A 21,126-nucleotide genomic window follows, 5' to 3' on the forward strand; every position below is an offset into this window, starting at 1 on the left:
CTTTGTATTTCTGCGGTGTCCATTGTAACTTCTCCTTTTTCATTTCTAATTTTTTTTTTTTTTTTTTGTGGTACGTGGGCCTCCCACCGCTGTGGCCTCTCCCGCTGCAGAGCACAGGCTCCGGACGCGCGGGCTCAGCAGCCATGGCTCACAGGCCCAGCTGCTCTGCGGCATGGGGGATCCTCCCAGACCGGGGCACGAACCCGCGTCCCCTGCATCAGCAGGCGGACTCTCAACCACTGCGCCACCAGGGAAGCCCTTCATTTCTAATTTTATTGATTTGAGTTCTCTCCCTCTTTTTTTTGATGAGTCTGGCTAAAGTTTTATCAATGTTGTTTATCTTCTCAAAGAACCAGCTTCTAGTTTCATTGATCTTTGCTATTGTTTTCTTTGTTTCTATTTCATTTATTTCTACTCTGATCTTTATGATGTCCTTCCTTCTACTAACTTTGGGTTTTGTTTGTTCTTCTTTCTCTAGTTCCTTTAGGTGTAAGGTTAGATTGTTTATTTGAGATTTTTCTTGTTTCTTGAGGTAGGCTTGTATAGCTATAAACTTCCTTCTTAGAACTGCTTTTGCTGCATCCCATAAGTTTTGGATCATCGTGTTTTCATTGTAATTTGTCTCTAGGTATTTACTGATTTCCCCTTTGATTTCTTCAGTGATCTGTTGGTTATTTAGTAACATATTGTTTAGGCTCCATGTGTTTGTGTTTTTTACGTTTTTTCCCATATAATTGATTTCTATTCTCATAGCAGTGTGGCTGGAGAAGGTGCTAGGTACGACTTCAATTTTCTTATATTTACCGAGGCTTGATTTGTGACCCAAGATGTGATCTATCCTGGAGAATGCTCCATGTGCACTTGAGAAGAAAGTGTAATCTGCTGTTTTTGGATGGAATGTCTTATAAATATCAATTAAATCTATCTGGTCTATTGTGTCATTTAAAGCTTGTGTGTCCTTATTAATTTGCTGTCTGGATGATCTGTCCATTGGTGTAAGTGAGGTGCTAAAGTCCCCCACTATTGAGTTACTGTCAATTTCCTCTTTTAGAGCTGTTAGCTGTTGCCTTATGTATTGAGGTGCTCCTATGTTGGGTGCACATATATTTATAATTGTTATATCTTCTTCTTGGATTGATCCCTTGATCATTATGCAGTGTCCTTCCTTGTCTCTTGTAACATTCTTTATTTTAAAGTCTACTTTATCTGAGTATTGCTACTCCAGCTTTTTCATTTCCATTTGCATGGAATATCTTTTTCCATCCCCTCACTTTCAGTCTGTATGTGTCCATAGGTCTGAAATTGGTCTCTTGTAGACAGCACATATATGGGTCTTGTTTTTGTATCCATTTAGCGAGCCTGTGTCTTTTGGTTGGAGCATTTAATCCATTCATGTTTAAGGTAATTATCGATATGTATGTTCCTATTACCATTTTCTTAATTGTTATGGGTTTGTTTTTGTAGGTCCTTTTCTTCTCTTGTGTTTCCCACTTAGAGAAGTTCCTTTAGCATTTGTTGTAGAGCTGGTTTGGTGGTGCTGAATTCTCTTAGCTTTTGCTTGTCTGTAAAGCTTTTGATTTCTCCATCGAATCTGAATGAGATCCTTGCCGGGTAGAGTAATCTTGGTTGTAGGTTCTTCCCTTTCATCACTTTAAATATATCGTGGCACTCCCTTCTGGCTTGTAGAGTTTCTGCTGAGAAATCAGCTGTTAACCTTATGGGACTTCCCTTGTATGTTATTTGTCATTTTTCCCTTGTTGCTTTCAATAATTTTTCTTTGTCTTTAATTTTTGTCAATTTGATCACTACGTGTCTTGGCGTGTTTCTCCTTGGGTTTATCCTGCCTGAGACTCTCTGCGCTTCCTGGACTTAGGTGGCTATTTCCTTTCCCATGTTAGCGTGTCCCAGAGGTCTCTTAGGCTGTCTTCATTTCTTTTCATTCTTTTCTCTTTATTCTGTTCCGCAGCAGTGAATTCCACCCTTCTGTCTTCCAGGTCACTTATCTGTTCTTCTGCCTCAGTTATTCTGCTACTGATTCCTTCTAGTGTATTTTTTCATTTCAGTTATTGTATTGTTCATTTCTTTTTGTTTCTTCTTTAATTCTTCTGGGTCTTTGTTAAACATTTCTTGTAGCTTCTCGATCTTTGCCTCCATTCTTTTTCTGAGGTCCTGGATCATCTTCACTATCATTATTCTGAATTCTTTTTCTGGAAGGTTGCCTATCTCCACTTCGTTTAGTTGTTTTTCTGGGGTTTTATCTGGTCCCTTCATCTGGTACAAAGTCCTCTGCCTTTTCATTTTGTCTATTTTTCTGTGAATGTGGTTTTCATTCCACAGGCTGCAGAATTGTAGTTCTTCTTGCTTCTGTTGTCTGCCCTCTGGTGGATGAGGCTATCGGTGCCAACTATTTCTTATTAACCTTCTGAGGATACTACTGAGCTGATTAAGACAGTGAAAGTGAATTATTTGCAAATAGCACCTGTCAAGCAAAGGGGCCTTAATCTAGCAGGCAACTGCGGGTAGAGGCTCTAGGACTCTAGATTCTCTGTGGCTATGAGGGAGAAAAATGCAGTTAACAAGCCCAAAATACCTAAATTCTGAATCACTGCATCAAGGATGTGTGTGAGAAACAGAATTTTTGTTTTTCCTGCCAATCCTCTGCTGAAGAAACCAAAGGAACGTTCAATGGTTCTATGTCCAGCAGAAAGTGGAAGGAGCAGAAAAAGCCCTGGTTACCCCCATGTTCACAGCTGGGATTCTCCAGCCAACAAAACATGAGCCATCTTTGCCTATTCTGCGAAATGAGTGAGGTAGACCCTATGTTGTGAGGAAATTTTGCTTCTGCTCTCCTACAACAAAATGTCCATGCAACCCCCTTCCTCAGGAAGATCTTCTACAGAGAGGATGTCCTTCACAACAGAGGCTGGCCAATCACCAGGACTACCAAATGTTAACGGCTACTGGTGTCCCCTCTGTGGAAGCACTGGCCACATTTTCAAATTTTACATTGATTTGCATTGACTGCCTAATAGACAATTAAAATCTGTGGTTGAACAAATGAGTGGATGAATAATAAATACACTAGACTAAACCCTTCAAGGGCACAGGCCAGTCAGAGCTCAGTGGCAGGCACAGAGCAACCAAGCTGTCAGGTTTTGCGGAATTTGGACTCGGCCTCGCTGTGACAGCCTGAAAGTTTAATGTGTCCCTCCAAACGGGAAGGGAATGGAGGGGAAGTAAAATCCATTCAAAGCTTTTCACAGGGTGAGGCATGCTGAAACAGCCACTTCTAATATTTGGTCTTTACTTACCATTTCCTGTGGATTTTAATGACCCACATCGTCAGCACACAAACATCAGCCTTGGTATAATGCCAGATGTAAACATGTTTGTACAATACAGAAAAAGGCCTAAATTAAAGGTGACAGGACACAACCTTTTTGAGTCAGGTTTCCATCATTACTCAGTTGTATGGATGTGGGCGTGTTTCAGAGTTTCAATCCCCTTAAATCCAAGTGGACATACTCATTACATCCACCCCCTAGGATGCGGGAACAAATGAAGTGGTGGAGCACTGTGCCAGAAGCATGTTACTGGAAGGCTCGGTGTGTGCCAGGCACTGTGGTAAGTGCCGGGGCAAATACAAAGAATAATTATACTCTGCACCAGCTTCCGGAGCCCAGGGCCTTGTAAATCACGGAGAAAAGGATCAAATGCTCCCCATGTTAAGAGATTGTCACATTGCTATTGCCAGCACTGCGTTCATTTGTGTCCAAGCGGGCACCATTCTCTGCCGCTCTGACCGGAATCTCCCAACAGCAGGTGTCAGCATCCCCTCTCTCCTCTGCACCTCCCCCCCAGGCTCCCAGTTCAAGGCTCCATACTCTATAGTCCCCCAGTTAATGGCATTCCCAACCTGCCTTCAAGGCTCTCATTACACGACATAAAGAAGGGCCATTTGTATTGGCAGCCCTTTGGCTCTTGGCTTCCGCTGGAGCAAAGAGGAAGAAAGAAGCAAAGCACCAGGAGAACAACTGCCCTGGCACCTGACAGCTGCAGAGAGAGGCCCAGTTTAATACCATGTCTCCCTAGGTCTTGGGAGAGGTCAGAGCAACAGGTGCATCTGCATTCCAGAACTGAATGAAGTCCTCCTATCGGTGGGAGGGGAGTCAGCCTCCAGCTCCACGCCCAACATACCTCTCTCCAGCGCAGCGTGGAAGGCATTCCTTTTACAACTCCTGATTTCCCAATTTTAGAAAACACACTAATCTCCCTTCAGTGATGTGCTCAAGTAACTTGTTTTTAAATAAGTAGGGATCAATATTGCATTGTTAATGTGTTTACTGTCTTTCTCCCCTCTCTAGGATGTAAGCTCTCTAGGGCAGAAACTATTTTGTTCACTATTGGTTCTGGTGTTTAGAACAGTACCTGGCACGTAATAGGTGTTCGATAAATATTGGTTGGATTAAGTAGGAGGGAAAAAGGGGAGAAGGAAGGGTGCATCTATCACAAAATCCTTCTCTCCTGCAAGAGGAACAACTGTTGTCCTGACCTGGAATCAGAAGACTAGGAAAAATGTACTGTGTTACCATGGCAACCACAGCTCCAAAAATAAAAATAGCCTTCAAAGCTGCCACAGGTCTTTGGTGGGAAAAGGCTAACCACTATTTGTAGACTGTACCTGGGCCCCGGGTTGACTACAAGCCAAAATATTGCCCCCAATGTGCTCTTGCTCTCTGGAGCCTCGTTTTGGGAGAGGTCAACCACTCTTCACCTGGTGATGCCAAAGTTGTCTCCCCAAATAGAGAACACCCTTAGAAGAGCAGTCAGGTCTGGTCTCTGGGCACCTGCAGTCTGAGGGAAGACACAGTACAAAGGAAAAACCATGAAAGAAACCAAAAGACTTAAAACAGACAAACATAATACATAGTAGTCCAGATTTACATAAATGGCCCACGAGGGCATAATTATTCAACTTCAAGAGGACTTCCTGCTTTGTAAAATGATTTCCAATAGAATTCCATGAAAATCAAATTTCCTTAGAGTCCTTCATCCATTTGATTATTTACTCACTCCCTAAGTATATGTTTACTACATTCCACGCACAGAGCTTAGCAAGCGCTGAATAAAACAAACACTGAACACAATTAACTCTGCCCTCACAGCTTCTGATCCAGTGAAAGATACAATGTGACCAAGTAGTCACAACTTAAGAACACAGATGTAGTAAATCCGTGAGTCAGGAAATACTTGCTAGAGGGACAATAACTGAGGTAAGATCCAAAGGAGAAGGACAGCAGGGTGGCCAAGGGGGTCAGTGTTACAAAAGAGGAATTCCACACAAAGGAACAATGTCTGTGAAGACCTAGAAATAAAAGGAAGCATCCATCCAAGGCACTGAACAGTAACTCTGGCTGCAGGGTGAGCGGCATCAGGGAGACCAGTTAGGAGGACGCTTGAATAACATATGTGAGAGATGGTGGTGGCTCAGGGAGCCGAGATGGTGGTGGAGATGAGAAGACAGACTTCCTCCAAAGCAAGGAAACCGTGCAAAACTGAAGGGTACCAACTCTTACCTCGAGGAACAGAGTGAGAGGAACTGGTTTGGAGGGAAAGGTGAAGAGTTCAGTTATGGACTGTTTTGAAGAACATTCCCATGGAAATGCCCAGCAGCCAGCTGGAGAGATGAGCTTAAGGCTCAGGAAAGAGATGAGGTCTGAGATGTAAGTGTGAGAATCATCACCATGCAGGAATAACTAAATTCAAGACAGTGAATAAAATTGTCCAAGGATAGTATGTAGATTTAGGAGAAGGAAAGGGGGTGGGGTGAGGGAGAGGGAGGGGAGATGGAGAAGGAGAGATAAGCCTGGATTCAGAACCTTAAGCAGACCAACACTGAAGAGACAGACAGCCAAGAGCAGCCCACAAATTATAAACTCATTTTCACCACGTTATCAATATATCAGAAAAGTGACATCTCATCAAAGAAACAACAAACCACTGTTCAGCTTATACTAACGAGAGTAGCAGACTCAGAAGCCTCATAGACCACCAAAGAAATCTCAGTTTTATTAACTAATCATAACATGAGCACAGTTCTTCAGACACATCTACTGAATTCTGTCTTACAAGATGAAGAAGAAATGTATACTCTCCATTTTACCAAGAAGAAAGACACTGAGGCCTAGAGAGACTGAGTAACCTGACCAGGACCACACAGCAAATAAATAAATAAATAAATAACAGAACCAGAGCCTCTACCTCCAATGCTGTCTCAGACAGCCCCCTGGACTGGTACAAAGGCAGTCGTCCTAGGACAGCCATCACCCTGCCCCTAACAATGGATGAGGCCTGTCTGAGCTTCCCGGGTTCGCTGATGAAGATATGGCTCCATCCTGGGCCAAGACAGGCTCCTAGGGACATGGGGTGGGCAGAATACGATAGTTAGGTTGCAGGAGATCAGTATTCTAGAGCCATCTCTGCCACTGACCAGCTGTGTCCACTGACCTTGGACTTCTCAGTTTGCTCAAAGATGAAATGACCACACAAATCTCATCTACCACGAAGACTAGATTCTCTGAGCGAGATGCAGACCAGAACTGTAGGTACTAAGGGGTGGCAGCTGAGTACAAGAAAAGTAAGGCTATTCGGGGGAGAAATCTAGGTCCCAGGACCCTCCTCCCATCTCCCTCCCAGCAGATCTTTTCCTCAGACCATTTTTTTTTTATGTTTTAGTCCAAATTCCATATTCTACTGAAATTATCTTTTGCACACTAGTCTCCCCCACAGGCTGTGAGCTCCTCAAGGAAGGGCCACTTGTATCCATCTTTGTGCCCCAAGCACCTAGGACAGCACCTGATTCTCTGTAAGTGCCCAAAAAATGTTTGTTGAACTTGAGAATTACTTCTCCTGAGTTATCTACATTTTCAGCCTAATCTCTCTGGCTGCTAAACAAAAGGCGTGTCAACTAACAGAGGCATTCTGGGAAGGAGTCCAAGCATGGAGAAGGCACTTCAGAGGAATTTTCTAGTGTCCCTAAGAACTTTCTGAATGGGCAGGTCACTTCCTACTCTGCTCACCTCTGAGACTGGCTCTGTCTTCTAATGTGTGTGGTTGCCAATTCCTCCACTGTGTCTGCAGGGCTCCACAGCCTCCACCGGAGAATCGGTGAGCACCAAGTAACTGGTAGCCCAAATCAAGGCTTCTCTTACAATCTGGAAGCAACAGCCCAAGTTACTAACAATAAATCTCTGAAGGAATATTCTCAAAGGATAATGCCCTGATAGTCTCTCATACTCACTGAGGACAAAACAAGACAGAATGAGTTTGAATTATACCATGAGGGATTTCAGTTAGATCTTCAGCAGAACTTTCTCAACAGTAGGACTCGAAAACATAGAAAGAAGTAACCAAGAGAGGAGAGGTGGTGCAATCTCTTTCCTGGGGCCTTTTTTTTTTTTATATAAGATATTCACATGTCGAGAAGATGTGCTTCATCATAGACAGAGAAAACACATGGTATCACCCACGCCAAGGGCAAACTGTTCTCTGGAGAAGCTCCACCCTGTTCAGAGTAACCTTTATTACTGCCATTCCATACAATCCCAAGAATACAGAAAGGTCAGGAAGAGCTTCCCAGTGTAATGACCCAGCTGGGAAACAAATGCTTGCCGGGTCAAGGCAGGCTGCTTTGAGGGGTCAGACTGGCACTCACGCCAAGCTTGGGTACAGAGAACAGGAGAACGAGGTTAAGAGTCATCTTCTTTGATGAGAGGGCTCGTATCCCCCCCTTTGGAGAAATGTCTCATTCTGATGGTTCCTCCAGAAACAATGCTTCAGAAATCCTTTTATTTTCCTTATTTCACAGACTTACCTGTCCCTAACCTTTGGATTTATGTTCTCCCTTACTTTATACAGGTACAAGGTGCAGAAGAGCTGATGAAAAAGGAAAGTCTCAATTAGAAAGAAACTCTGGGGAATTCCCTGGCAGTCCAGTGGTTAGGACTCCACGCTTCCACTGCAGGGGGCAAGGGTTTGATCCCTGGTCGGGGAACTAAGATCTCACAAGCCACATGGCATGACCAAAAAAAACGTCTGAATGAGAAAAAATACCGGGGGATAATGCACCAAGCATGCTACTAATGTTTGGGTTAGGATAGTAAAATGATGAGCTCTTTTCCTTTTCCCTACTGTTCGAAAGTTTTACATTAACTAGCTATTTGATCACACATACAATATTCATTGACTTTTATCATGTAAAAATTTCTTTTAAGACAAGCTGGGGGGACTTCCCTGGTGGCGCAGGGGTTAAGAATCTTCCTACCAACGCAGGGGACACAGATTCAATCCCTGGTCCGGGAAGATCCCACGTGCTGTGGAGCAACTAAGCCCTTGAGCCACAACTACTGAGCCCGCGTGCTGCAACTGCTGAAGCCCGAGCACCTAGAAGCCCGTGCTCCACAGCAAGAGAAGTCACCTCAATGAGAAGCCCACGGACCGCAACGAAGAGTAGCCTCTGCTCGCGGCAACTAGAGAAAGCCTGCACGCAGCAACGAAGACCCAACACGGCCAATAAATAAATACATACATAAATAAAAACAGTAAACTGAGTAAAAAAAAAAAAAAGACAACAAGCTGGAAAACCCTTGGAGAGACTCAAAAATGTATTGCTACGTATATCCCCACATCCCCTCCCTCTTGCGTCTCCCTCCCACCCTCCTTATCCCACTCCTCTAGATGGTCTCAAAGCACCAAGCTGATCTCCCTGTGCTACGCAGCTGCTTCAAAAAAAAAAAAAAAAAAAAAAAAAACTGTATTGCTAAACTAACCATCTATCATCTTTCTGTATTTTCCTAATTGCTGGAGCAAATAATATGTGGGTTACCACACTCACCCCTGCCCAAACGGGGCCCCAAGGCAAATTCTTTTTGCATAGTTGCAAAAGAAAGTGGAAAAACTAAGTGGGTTGTGGATTATTTTTTTCAGTCCCCTCACTCAGCCCCCTCATTTCCTGACTAAACTCGTGAACCAGAAGCAGCAAGACCAAAAAACCTCTGTGGTCAGACCATGGAGGAAGGAGGCACCAGGCTGGCAGAAGCTCCAGAGACGTGACAGATAGAAATTAGCCCAGACTTTAGGTCAGAGGCCTGAGTTCCAGACTGTAACCCAGATCTGCCACTGAGACGTGCCTAATCACCCGTTTTCTTTATCTTATCCACAAAATCAAGGTGGAACAACCAGAGCCAGTTAGAATACATACAAAGGATGAAGAAGAAAGGGCTTCACAGCATCTGACCCAAAAGATGTATCAGGGCCTCAAATGAAAAAGCCATGGGTGTCCTCCTCTGTCTCCTCTTTACCACTGGTCTTAGCTAAGGAACAGCCACATCTTCCTAGTGATGATTTTGATGAGATTACCCAGATACATGGTCTGAAAACAGGGAAGAATATCTGACACCAGGGCTACCTTCAGGAGGTGGCACCTGGCTGCCCACAGTGGCATGGAGGCTGGCAGGGGCAGGCCATGGCCTGACATCTCTGTGCCCCAGCTTGAAGCATCTCCATCCTGCCTTCCTTCCACATTTTTCTGTTATGCATCCCTGAAGGAAGCCTCACCATCTCCTCCTAGAGAAGGAAGGTTCTTTAGGCTCCAAAGTCACAGGACAAGAGTTCATAGACCTCCCCCCGCCCTGAAAGATGTTGAAAAGCATCTCCCTTCACACCAGGTACAACTGCCCCTTAGCGAGTCACTGCACTGATATGGGCTATGGAGGAAAGAATCCCAAGAGGGCAAAGCCTCCAGGAAAAGCCTGCAGACTTTGTAAAGCTCTTGTACACACAGCAACCAGGCCAGCCCTCCTAGGCTCTCAGGCCAGTTTGGCTCTGTATCTGAACGCCTGCTTCAGGGCCCAGCGGCTCACCCACTGGGGTCAAGAAGGAAACTCCGCACCGGCAGCTCAGCCATTCAAGCACCCTAAGGAAAACTCCGGAGTTACCCTAGAAGCAGTTATCAGTGACCAGCATAGCAACTGGCCTATAGACGGCACCTGGGAGAAACTAACCAAGCAGGGCAGAGTTATCACCTGTTAATCTGCCCCATGAAAATCCCAGTCTCTCCCCTGACATGGAAGTGGCACTTCCTGAGCGTATAACCACCACGGAAACTCTCAAAATACCAACTGCCATGGAGGAAACTGGCCAGTGTGAATCAGCCCACGGGGCTTAGATCTACCTTCTCAGTTTCCACAGACTGTTTGAATCTGGAAACCACATCTACAGCCCAAGGGCGGCTGCTTCTCACGGAGCAGTTCACCCACGCCACGTAGCAACACCCTCACACATCCTCGTGCTGACCTCTGACCTCTGACATCTACACACGTATCCTCAGTGGCCTTCCCATCCTCCCAACCTCCTTCAGAACCTCCCCTTCCACACGGATGTGATCTCAAACACTCAAGGGCCAACTATTCCCAGGCCCCGGGGAGACGGTTCAGTGTAGCTGTAAAGAGTGCGGGCTCTGGAATCAGAATAACGTGATTCAGATCTCACCCTTGCTTCTATGCGACCAGGAGCAAGTGAATCTCTGAACTTCAGGTTCCTCAGCTGTAAAACCCACCTGGGGGTTTGTTGTGAGGATTAAATGTGTATTTAAGGCGCTTAGCAGAAATTAAGATGCAGTCCCCGCCCTCAAGGAAATAAGGGTCCGGGAGAGAGGTTTTTCCTAGTTTAACCTTATCCAGCACCAATTACTTATTTAATCCGCTGACAAATCACAGGTCTCCCGTTTGATGCTTTGTGTGAAGAAAGACATGAATTACCTCCCTCCCACACTCTCTGTGCTTCTCCTAGATGTCAGGGTCCGCACCAAGCTGATGGGTGTAGCACACATCAGCCTCCTCCCTGGAAACTGAGCGGAAGCCGAAAGCAAGACTCCCTCCGAAGGTCAGAGAAAGGGGATGAAGACTTACCATAAATATACCAATAATGAATAATCACTACGTGCAAACCCACATGCCGGCTGGACTGGCACCAGCTAGATAACCAGGCTCGCCAGGCTGGCAGAATCAGTGAGAGGCGCCACCTGAGGTCAGGTGTGCAGCCGAGCAGAAGTCATGACGGGGTAGATGTGTCACACCGAAGGGGGGACAGAACTGCCACAGGAAAGTGGTGCAAGAGGTGATAATAAGGAGGGCGTCCTGGGGAGACAGAGCAGAGAAGCACTTCTGTGTCCCGCAGAAAGACAGCCTGCCGTCGGGCAGCCACACCTACACCCTTGCCCCGTGTCAGCTCTCCTTTCCCCCTCCAGAGAATGATGTCAGGATGCCATCACAAAGACACAAAAGTTGTGTCTCTGTACAATTCTGACCTCTTGCCGTAATCCAGCAGGTGAGAGAGGGACTCTAATCCTCAATTTGGGTTTTGAACAATCACCACAACCAGTTATGGCCAAGGGATCTGGGCAGACACGCAGGTACTAATTCTAAAAGCCTGCCCTATCAACTTCAGACTACGTTATCCGTGGAGCTCAGAGGGCAACGCGGCCAGCAAAAAACGGTGCCACCTTATGTTAAACAGTGGCTAAGATGACAATTCCCAACTGTAACAGTAAGTGCTGGAAGAACAGTGCAAGGCTCAGGCCTCTACCTCGCACCCGGTTCACACAGAACAGCAAGAATTCGTTGCCTCCAATAACACTCTGAGCATGTCTCTCCTGGGTTCCAGAACCTACAATGGCTCCCCGTTGAGTTGAATCCTCTTTACAGACAAAGCACACTGTCCATAGGATCTCAATACATCTTTGTTGACTGACTGACTAACTGAAATTCAAACTCTTCAGCATAAATCATAGTCTGTCGGCCCATCACCACCCTCATTTTTCCACATCCCTCATCAAGACCACACTTGGCTATCCATCTCCATCTTCAAGCCAACACACCCAAACTGCCTTCACCAAGAGGCTTCTGGTTCCCATTCAAAACTCAGCTCTCCACAGAAAGTAGATTTGTGATTGCCTAGGGCTGGAGGCGAGGAGTAGAGGGGGATCGAGGGTGATATATAAAGGGTATGGGCTTCTTTTCGAGGTCATGAAAATGTTCTAAAATTGACTGTGGTGATAGTTACACATATTTGTGAATATACTAAAGACCACTGAATTATGTACTTTAAAACTGACTGAATTGCATGGCATGTAAATTATATCTCAATAAAGCTGTCACACATCAAAAAACTCAGTTCTGGACTCATGTCCTCCAGGAAATTTTCCCTGATTCATGAATAAGGATAATTTCACTCCAAAGAGGAAAGAAAAAGGAATCATTCACTCAATCGTTATTAATTTACCCATCAATAAACATCTATTGATAATGACGAAAGGCCAAGTACAGTGCTAGACAGTGAAGATCCAAGGATGAAACAGACAAAATTGACCTCAGAGTACTGGCCCCCAAGGTCTTTGCTAACTTCACCATTTTCTCTACTTCTTTCTTCCCAGGATTAAGGCAAAGAAAGGGGTCTCCTGATTCCCTTTATATTTTCATCTTTCTGCAGTTAAAATCCACAAGCTGAGGCCCTCTTGACCCCGTGCCTTCTACCACATCAGACAGAATTGCATCGCAGGCCTGAAAGGGGCTTTTCTCTGTTGCGGAGAGGTAGACTTGGGGTGGGGACAGTGAAGAGGAAGGACGCTGTGCTGGGCCTGGTGTGCTAATCCCCCTAATCCAAGCCTGAGCTGGGTCACTTTCCAATCATTGTATCCAAATCATGTAACGTGTGAGGAGTCCCAGGTGCTCCTCCAGGACACGTGAGTATGTAACCTATACTCTCAAGCGCACATCCACTCCATGTGAGCCACTCACAGAATGATGACAATAATCCTTGCCCCTTGCACAGCAAGAGGACGTTTACAAAACAGTTCCACGTCTATCACTTGAGACCTCCCATTAATCCACAGATGGAGAAGATGAAACAGAGGTGAAGGGAGGTGTCCAAGGTTCCACAGCGAAGAAATGACAGAACTTAAATTTAAACCCACGTCTCCTGACTTGAGTTCCAATTCTCTTTGTGACCTATTGCCTCTAAATGTCAATTCCTCCTCAGGGAATCATCTTGGCCATTTACAAGCACCCCTTCATTTGACTGCTTCTTTTCTTTCCAAGAAGCCTTCTATTTCCAAGGCCTAAAAGAGATGGGTTTTTGTTTTGGCCACAATGGAGATAGAGTCCAACAGGAGGCAGTTTAACAGTGGTTGAGAGTAGAGATCTGAGTCAGACAAATTTGGGTTTGAATCCAGAGCTTGTCTTTTTATACATATATACATATATTCTTCTAATCCAGCAAGCCGCCATTGAAAACAACTGCCATCTGGGGGTGTGCTGTGCCACGCGGCTTGTGGGATTTTAGTTCCCTGACAAGGGATCGAACCTGGCCCTCGGCAGTGAGAGTGTGGAGTCCTAACCACAGGACCACCAGGGAATTCCCCAACTGCCAGTTTTTAAACTACTCCTAGAAGGTGAAAACCCTTCCTGATTTAAAAGTATGTTTCCTGCTCCAACAAAAACAAAGATTCCACTAAACTTTTTTTTTGGCCACACGGCTTGCAGAGATCTTAGTTCCTGGACCAGGAATCAAACCCGTGCCCTTGGCAGTGAAAGCGCAGAGTCCTAACCACTGGACGGCCAGGGAATTCAGTCCACTGCACCTTTAGACAGACTCTCTAAACCAAGACAGACTTCCCTAAATCTAACCAAACCATCCCCTATCCCTTCCCTGGCTACCAGCGTAAGAATCTTCCCCATATTCTGTCCTCAGTATACAGAGGAGACTCTGAGGATCAAAACAGGGCCTCTTTGAGGGTTTCTCACATTTGAGGGGAAAGCTGACAAACCCAGATGAACTATTTTAGCTCAAGATTAGCTCCCACCAAGCTTGCCCCATTTCCCTCTACTCTGGAAAAGGTGACAGGATGAAGTAAGAGTACAGAAAGAATTGCTATCCTCACGTCCCCCAAAAGCCCCAGAACAAAGCTTTACATCTGCGCCTGCAGGGATAACCACATCCAGTCATTACAACCAAAAAAGAGAAAGAAAGCCTGGCAGGCTTAAAATGCTCACCATCTGTGTAACCCAGCCCAATTCCTCAGCGTCCCCTCAACGACACATCTCACCCTGTTCTTATGCCTTCATCTGTACTGTTCCCCTTTCCTGATCTCATGCCCCTGACATTATATTCCTCCTGTTTTCTACTACCTATCTGTACGTGTTGTGGTTTGAGACTCTTCCTTCCAGGAGTCTTCTTCCTCTCTTTGCCTTACAGTCAGTACCACATGGCACACATAGTATATGTCTTCCAAAGATTCCATCTCCTCAATACCAGGGAAACTCACATGCCGTAATTTCTTATCCAAGTCTCCTCCCATCCTCCTTCTCAACTTCCATATCCCCACACTCTACCCAGCTCTACCCACCCTCCCTCCCTGCCTCCTGGCCATAGCACCATTAGCTGGTACCAGGCTGAACTCACAAGAACATCCAATAAATATTTGTTGAACTGAAATGAATGGAATTGAATAGACTGGGAGGAGGAAATCCGGGGAAGGTGGCCAATCACTTGTCTGCCCCACGCAAAGGCACAGACCACTGTTAGGGGACAGGGCCCTAGAGTCTGAAGGTAGATGGGTAGGGTCCAAGACACCAATGAGCCACTGAGGACGGCCCCCCCCTCCTCCACCAGGCAACGGGCTTGGCTCAAACACAACCCCTGGCCAAGGTTGTGTGGAGCTGCCCTATGGTCTTCTACACCAGCTCTCTGCCTAGGGAAAGCAAACTTCCCGACTACTCAGATGCCACGTTTATCCACACAAAAAGTAGCTGGCACAAACCATAACGGTGTGGACCAGGCCTAGATGTCTAAAGATGCTCTGTGGCAAGAAATGTGACTCACTCAATGTGAATACTCCGCCACCTCCTCTACACATGGGGGCCAGGAAAGGCAGCCTGGGGTGGCCAAAAATAAAATAATAAAAATTTAAATGGAGTTTAGAAACTGAAGTCTGAGTGGAGGAGCCACTTAACGTCTCTCGCCTTCTAGGATCTCCGTCTGTACAATGGGACTGACAGGAGTACCTACCTCAAAGAGGCTTCGTGGGGATTAAACGTGGAGATGGACTGTCAAGTGCTCATCATACTGACCGAGAATGATAAGTGTTCAATAAACATCAGCTGCTATGGTTGTTACTATTCATGTTGCTGTGAGGATCCAATGGGATGCAACGCAGCATGAAGCCCCGAGTACCCGTGTAATGGAAAATCACCGGCCCCCCGGCCTGGACTGGGGAGATGGGTGACACGTGGGGAAGCCGTCCACCCTGGCAAAGAGCTCCTGCAATCCTCGGCGAAGTTCCCCAGGGTGCCCTGCGCAGCCCCCTACCCCACCTCCCCGACGGCCGTGGGGAGGCCGAGGGAGGAAAGGGGAAGAAGGCTGGGGCGGGACAGGCACGTACCTGCTTTCGCTGCACTCCTTCCGCTCACTCACCCGCAGCCACTTGCGGAGGAGGAAGCGTTTGCGGCGCGGGGAAGCGCTGGGCGTGGAGCAGTTGGACCACGGGGTGTCCTCGTCGCTGGAGGGCGTGATCTCGATGGACGGCAGCTGCAGAAACTCCTTGCCCGGGGCCAAGACGCCGGGCAGGTCCCGGCTCAGCCCGGCCTCCAGGCTCGGCTCCTGCACATTCTTGGTGCGGCGCATCTTGAAGCGCCGGCGGCGGAGCGTGGGGGTCGACGAGCTGGACCAGACCCGGCTGCCCTCGGGCGCGCCCCGCGGCTCGGGCACCTGCAGGGCGGGCGGCTGCAGGCTCTCCATCATGTTGGCCGCCGGCATGGGGCCCGCCGCCTCCGTCCGGCGCCTCGCCGCCCGCCGGCCCCGCTCCCCGCCCCTCGCCCGCGGCGTCCGGCCTCTCACGTTAGGAAACGCTCGCCGCTCGAGCCGCGAGCGGAGCGAGTTCGTCTCACGGAGCGCCGCGCTGGAGCGGGGAGCGCGGGGGAGCGCGGGGGAGCGCGGGGGCTCGCGGCGCGACCGCCCCCGAGTCGAACTCGGCCGCCCGGCCGCCCTCCGGGGCTCCCCTCGCGCGCCCGCTGCTTTTCCTTCGGCGGCGCTCCCTCGCCGGCTGGCGGCGGCCGTGCCCGAGCGGGACTCGGTGGCCCGGGCCCCAGGGGGCGGCTCGGCAAACTCTCAGCGGTTTGCGTTCGGCGAACTAGGCTGGGGAGCCGTCTTGGCGCTGCAGGGAGGCAGAGAGCGGGGGGAAGTGGCAGAGAGAGAGAGAGAGAGAGAGAGAGAGAGAGAGAGGAAGCGGACGCTGGATGAAAACAAAAGAGGAGGAGCAGGGGGCGAGGAGCGGGGGTCACTTCTGTCCAGAAAGGGCGTGCACAGGCGGCGACGGCTAGCGTAACTCTACCCGGGATCCCTGCGGAGGGACTCTACCTCCGAGCCGAGGCTGCTCCAATCAGCCGAATGAAATAGGATCACAGCCCAAACTTTTTCAAAGCGATGGCTGGCCAGGCAGCTCTCATTAATCTAACTCCCTGCTTTTTCTTTGAGGGGGAGCAGGGCAAGGGAGGAACCGAGGAATTCAGTCAGGATACAGGGTTGAGGGAAAACTAGGGACTCTTCTCTCCTGAGAAAGGTGCTTTTCTCTGAATCACTTGGGGTGCAGGGGCGTGGGCACAGGAAGCCTGGGAGGGAGAGGGAGACAGCAAGGTTCTGGAGACTGCTTCCAAAATGACAGGCTGAGAAGAGAGGACAGCTCTGTGGAATAAGCCGAGGAGAGCAGACATGACATATGGAGGAAGGACAGACAGTAGGACCTGAGAGACACAGGACACACAGGACCAGTCAGGAAAAGGGAGTCATCTCCGTGCATCTGGAGTGACCCCGTCAATACCAGAGCCCCATCCCAAGCACAGAATGAAATTAGAGGAAGGTGAGCACCCAGAAGGCGAAGCATCCAGCAAAGTGAGTCCCAGGGAGCTAAGGGTACTCCCTTTACATTCCTGGGGGCTGGATCAAGTCTGCTTCAACCTGCAAGGGGCATGGACTGGGTCACAGAAAGCCTGTATGTCCCCAGGTCACGGAACCTAGAAAGTCTGGATCAGTCCTGTAGTGTCCCAAGCTATGCTGAACCCCTCACTCCCTAGACCCAGGTACCACCCTAAGAGATTGGCCCGAGAACTGATCCACCTTACCGAGGAGCCCTCTGTCAGGACTGAGTCTAAAGCAGCCCAGCTCCTAGATTATAGACTGTTAACCGCCCATCTCTCCTCCCAGCCCAGCGCATGTGCCTCTCCAGTAAGTCCTGCACGTGAGAACCAAAGTAGAGATGATGGCTTTCAAAGAGACCAGAAGGAGTAACAAATAATGCACCACTAAGTCCACAATGCAATTCACCCAGTCCTCTCTGCCCCTCTCCGTGAGTCCAGTAGGGAAACAATGCCCAGCTTCTGTGCCAGCATGAAGGTAATGAGAACATTTCACAAGTGTCCCAAAGCTGAGGAAAAAATCACATTCCTAAAGACCACCAGAACTCACTGTAAGAAAATATGTCCCTGCAGTTCAAGTGTGACAGCTGGCCATGGGTCCACCATGCCCTGCAATGACACACAGGGGGAGCTCAAGGCATTGTGACCCTGCACAACCTCCATGAGGCCAGGAATCTGAGGGAAGTATGTTTTGCTCAGGGAGAGAGAGAGACTGAAGCCGAAAAGCCAGAGCCAGGCCCACCTGTAAATGACTCCCCGGAACAGCGGGCCTGTCTTATTTCTGACTCTTCTCCACATCCGGCCACTGGCTCTCTCAAGGGTGGCTTGGTATCACTCTATTTTAACTCCTGGATGTGTCCCGGAAAGGATAAACTCCTTCCCATCAGGTGTCAGGCCTGGCAAGTGACAGGACACTGCTTCCGGCTCCGGGAATGCCTAGGAAGCCAAGCTGTCCCTCCAAACTTCAGGATCCGGAGCTAAGCCACAGAGCTGCTCGCTGCCTTGAATTTCCTCCAAAGACGAGCAGGTTGCCAGGGATCTGGTAACTTTTCAGTTCAAGGAACCTGCTTGTTAAGGGGGCAGTTGAACTAAGAGAGTGGCGTCTCAGGTGTTTAAGGGGTGAAAGGAAGGTGGGTGGGCTCACTACCCTTCCCTGGGAAGGCAAAAAACAAAACAAGACGGAACAAAACAGGAGGGTGCACAGACAGGGGCCAGAAGGTTCCATGGGTATTTTGGGGAGAGGGAGATTCAGCAAGGGGCGCGGCCCCCTTAAGGGGACCTGTGCCCTCTGAATTTAAATGTAGCCCCTTGAAAGGAAGAAAAGCAAGCAGCTTCCTCCTCCCACACACTTCAGCCCCTTTTCCACCCACAAGAGATGCTGGACCTAAAATCTAAAACCCTATGAGGTTTAATTTAAGCCTTGTGCCCAGCAGTAGTTGAGAGTGATCATTTACATTTCTCCTGGCCTGAGGGAAAACCTCCTCCACACTAAGTCTGCAACGGGTTTCACTTGGGAAGCAGATACCCAGAGTACCTGAAGCCCCCAGCCACTGTCCCAGCTCACCTCCACCTGCAGTCTCGGCTTAAAGAAAAGAAGGTACTTGTCACCCAGTAAAACCCTACTCAAAACACATCCACCAGAAACTAACACAACATTGCAAATCAACTCTACTTCAATAAAAAAAAAAATTTTTTTTTTAAACACAGCCCCATCCCACCACCCTCAGCTGTTTCCTTTCCCCTGTGGCACTGTCAAGGAAGATGATAAATGGGAAACTAGTTTGAAAATGAAATGCCCTCCATCTGCAAGTCATCATTGCTGTGAAAACTACACACATTAAAGGAAGGACCAAGTCTGTCCTTCCTTTGATTCTGTCCAGGGTCCTGTGTGTTTTGTTTGTAAAGCAACCTTTACACTGTCACAAAGGCTTTCATCTGTAATATTTTATCTTCCCAGTGACCCTAGCAGTGAGAAGGACAGATGTTATTACCCTCATTTTATAATTTATTGAAGTGAGGCACAGAAAGATATCCAAGGTCAGAGATAAAAACACAACAACTGATCCATGACAAAGCCAGAACTTGAACCTGGGTCATCTGAAGCCACCTAGAGGCCACCCAAATCTCATCAAATGCATCAGCTCTGGAAAGCAGGTCCCTTGGAGCACCAGCATTTTACCAGCCCTGATTTTAGTTGGGTATCCGTTATTTTACAAGTGTGGAAAAGGAAGCGCAAAGTTCTGCAAAACAATTTCTCACAGGAGCTGGTGTCAGGGGGTCAGGACTAAAGAGCTTCAGAATCTGAGCCACTGCATTCCTCCCAAGTCCCCCCACCCGACCACTTCTCTCCCATATTTCACTCTCAGCCGACTCGGGGGTTCTCCGGGAAACTGCCCTCACCTCTGGCCCTCCAGACAGGTGGTGCCAGACCAACCAGGCCTCCCTGCCCCCAGCTCACAGCCAGGCCTCTGACTTTAATGAAAGGAGCTCATATCACCAAGCAACTGTTGTTTATTCTCAACTGTCCAGGCTCCCTTTTCCTGCAGACACAAGACATCCAACACCTGTCTACTACTTCTGGAGCCCCGCAGACTCCAAAGTCCATTATTCAGCAGAAACTTCCAGGAGGGAACTTAAGTGGAAAATAGCAGCTGAGAAGCTAGATTTCTCCTGGGTGCCCACCCAAGTGAGTGGGAGGCAGAGGGGGCAGGTCCCCACCCACACCCACCCACATCCCTCCAGCCCCAGGGATGCCAAGGGCAGGCAGCTCCCAATAGCATGGACAGGTGTGTCCCCTCCAACGCAGCTGCCACAGGACAGTCAGTCCCCCGCCTCAAGGCGAGGACACAGACTCTCTCTCCCTCATGACATCAGAATAGCCAGACCCATGGGCTGGCTCATGGACCAGAGAAAGAAGTGGGCAGTAGGCATCCACGAAGAGGAACTTGTTGCTATCAGAGAAACTGGAAATCCTCATAGAAATGTGGACGAGGCCATAAGAGCAGTGTAATGAACTGTCTTCAAATACAAAATGAAGCACGGCCGGATCATATACTGAAACGCTTCTTCTGTTGCCGACCAGAGTTTGTGTAGTACTCTGTGTGGGCGATTCAGGTTAGATGATAAACATTTCCCGAGAGAAAGGCCAATTAAGGGCTGGAATGGATGACCAAAGATGGTTAGAGGGCAGCTTTCTCTGCACATCTTTAAAGGTAACTGGAGGGGGCTTCCCTGGGGCTTCCCTGGTGGTGCAGCGGTTAAGAATCCGCCCGCCAATGCAGGGGACACGGGTTCGAGCCCTGGTCCGGGAAGATCCCACGTGCCGCGGAGGAACTCAGTCCGTGCGCCACAGCTACTGAGCCTGCGCTCTAGAGCCCGCGAGCCACAGCTACTGAAGCCCGTGCGCCGAGAGCCCGTGCTTCATAACGAAGAGTAGCCCCCGTTCACCGCAACTGGAGAAAGCCCGCGCAGCAACGAAGACCCAATGCAGCCATAAATAAAATAAATAAATTAAAGGTAACTGGAGCCTAGTTAGAGACAGAGGCAGGAAAGAATGATCTCGTAAAGGCCCAACCATCGTGGGTCTGTGGGCCCCCGATTCTCTCTCTTTTAAATAAAAGCAATTCATGTATGCCTAAAACAAAGTTCATTTGAACGGATGCATTTCTGGCCCAGGGCGTTTTGATTACTGGATACTAAATACCTCCCTGAAACCCACAGACAGCTTTAATATCTTGCACCGTGAAACAGAAATACGAGGGTGGTGAAGGACCAGGAGCTGGGAGTGGGGACTGCGGAGACAGGTGAAATTGAAGAGAGTAAGATTCAAGCCCTCCCCTGGTAGCCTGAGTCTGTTCCTTCCGCTAATCCCTACCTCATCACCCTGTGCAGGAGCTCGTTACTGAAGCCATCAGTGCCGTTTCTGCACTCAGTTTGTGTGATTAGAGGAGGCTGGAGGATGCTGGCTAAGCACAGTCTACATAAAACCACAGTGGACCAGCCTCCACGTCCAGCTTCTCCTTCTGAGAAAAAGGAAGAGCGAGCTGCAAGACTTTTCCCGGGTCTCAGTTCACAAGGATGGTGCGCTGGCGAGGTCTCTCAG

The 21,126-nt window shown here is 48.3% G+C and overlaps 1 protein-coding gene across 4 annotated transcripts in view; it reads right to left on the reverse strand.

Moving 5' to 3' along the window:
• The window catches only part of GRAMD1B (GRAM domain containing 1B), a 185,893-nt gene extending 170,023 nt beyond the window's left edge, over window positions 1-15,870 (reverse strand). For all 4 annotated transcript variants that reach the window (XM_028501105.2, XM_055091452.1, XM_055091453.1 and 1 more), the window contains exon 1: window positions 15,497-15,870. In XM_028501105.2, the coding sequence (XP_028356906.1) occupies window positions 15,497-15,870 (374 nt within the window). The remainder of the gene's footprint in view (window positions 1-15,496) is intronic.
• Window positions 15,871-21,126: the final 5,256 nt, after the last annotated feature.

The sequence above is a fragment of the Physeter macrocephalus genome, chromosome 16, assembly GCF_002837175.3.
Source record: "Physeter macrocephalus isolate SW-GA chromosome 16, ASM283717v5, whole genome shotgun sequence".
Lineage (NCBI taxonomy): Eukaryota > Metazoa > Chordata > Mammalia > Artiodactyla > Physeteridae > Physeter > Physeter macrocephalus.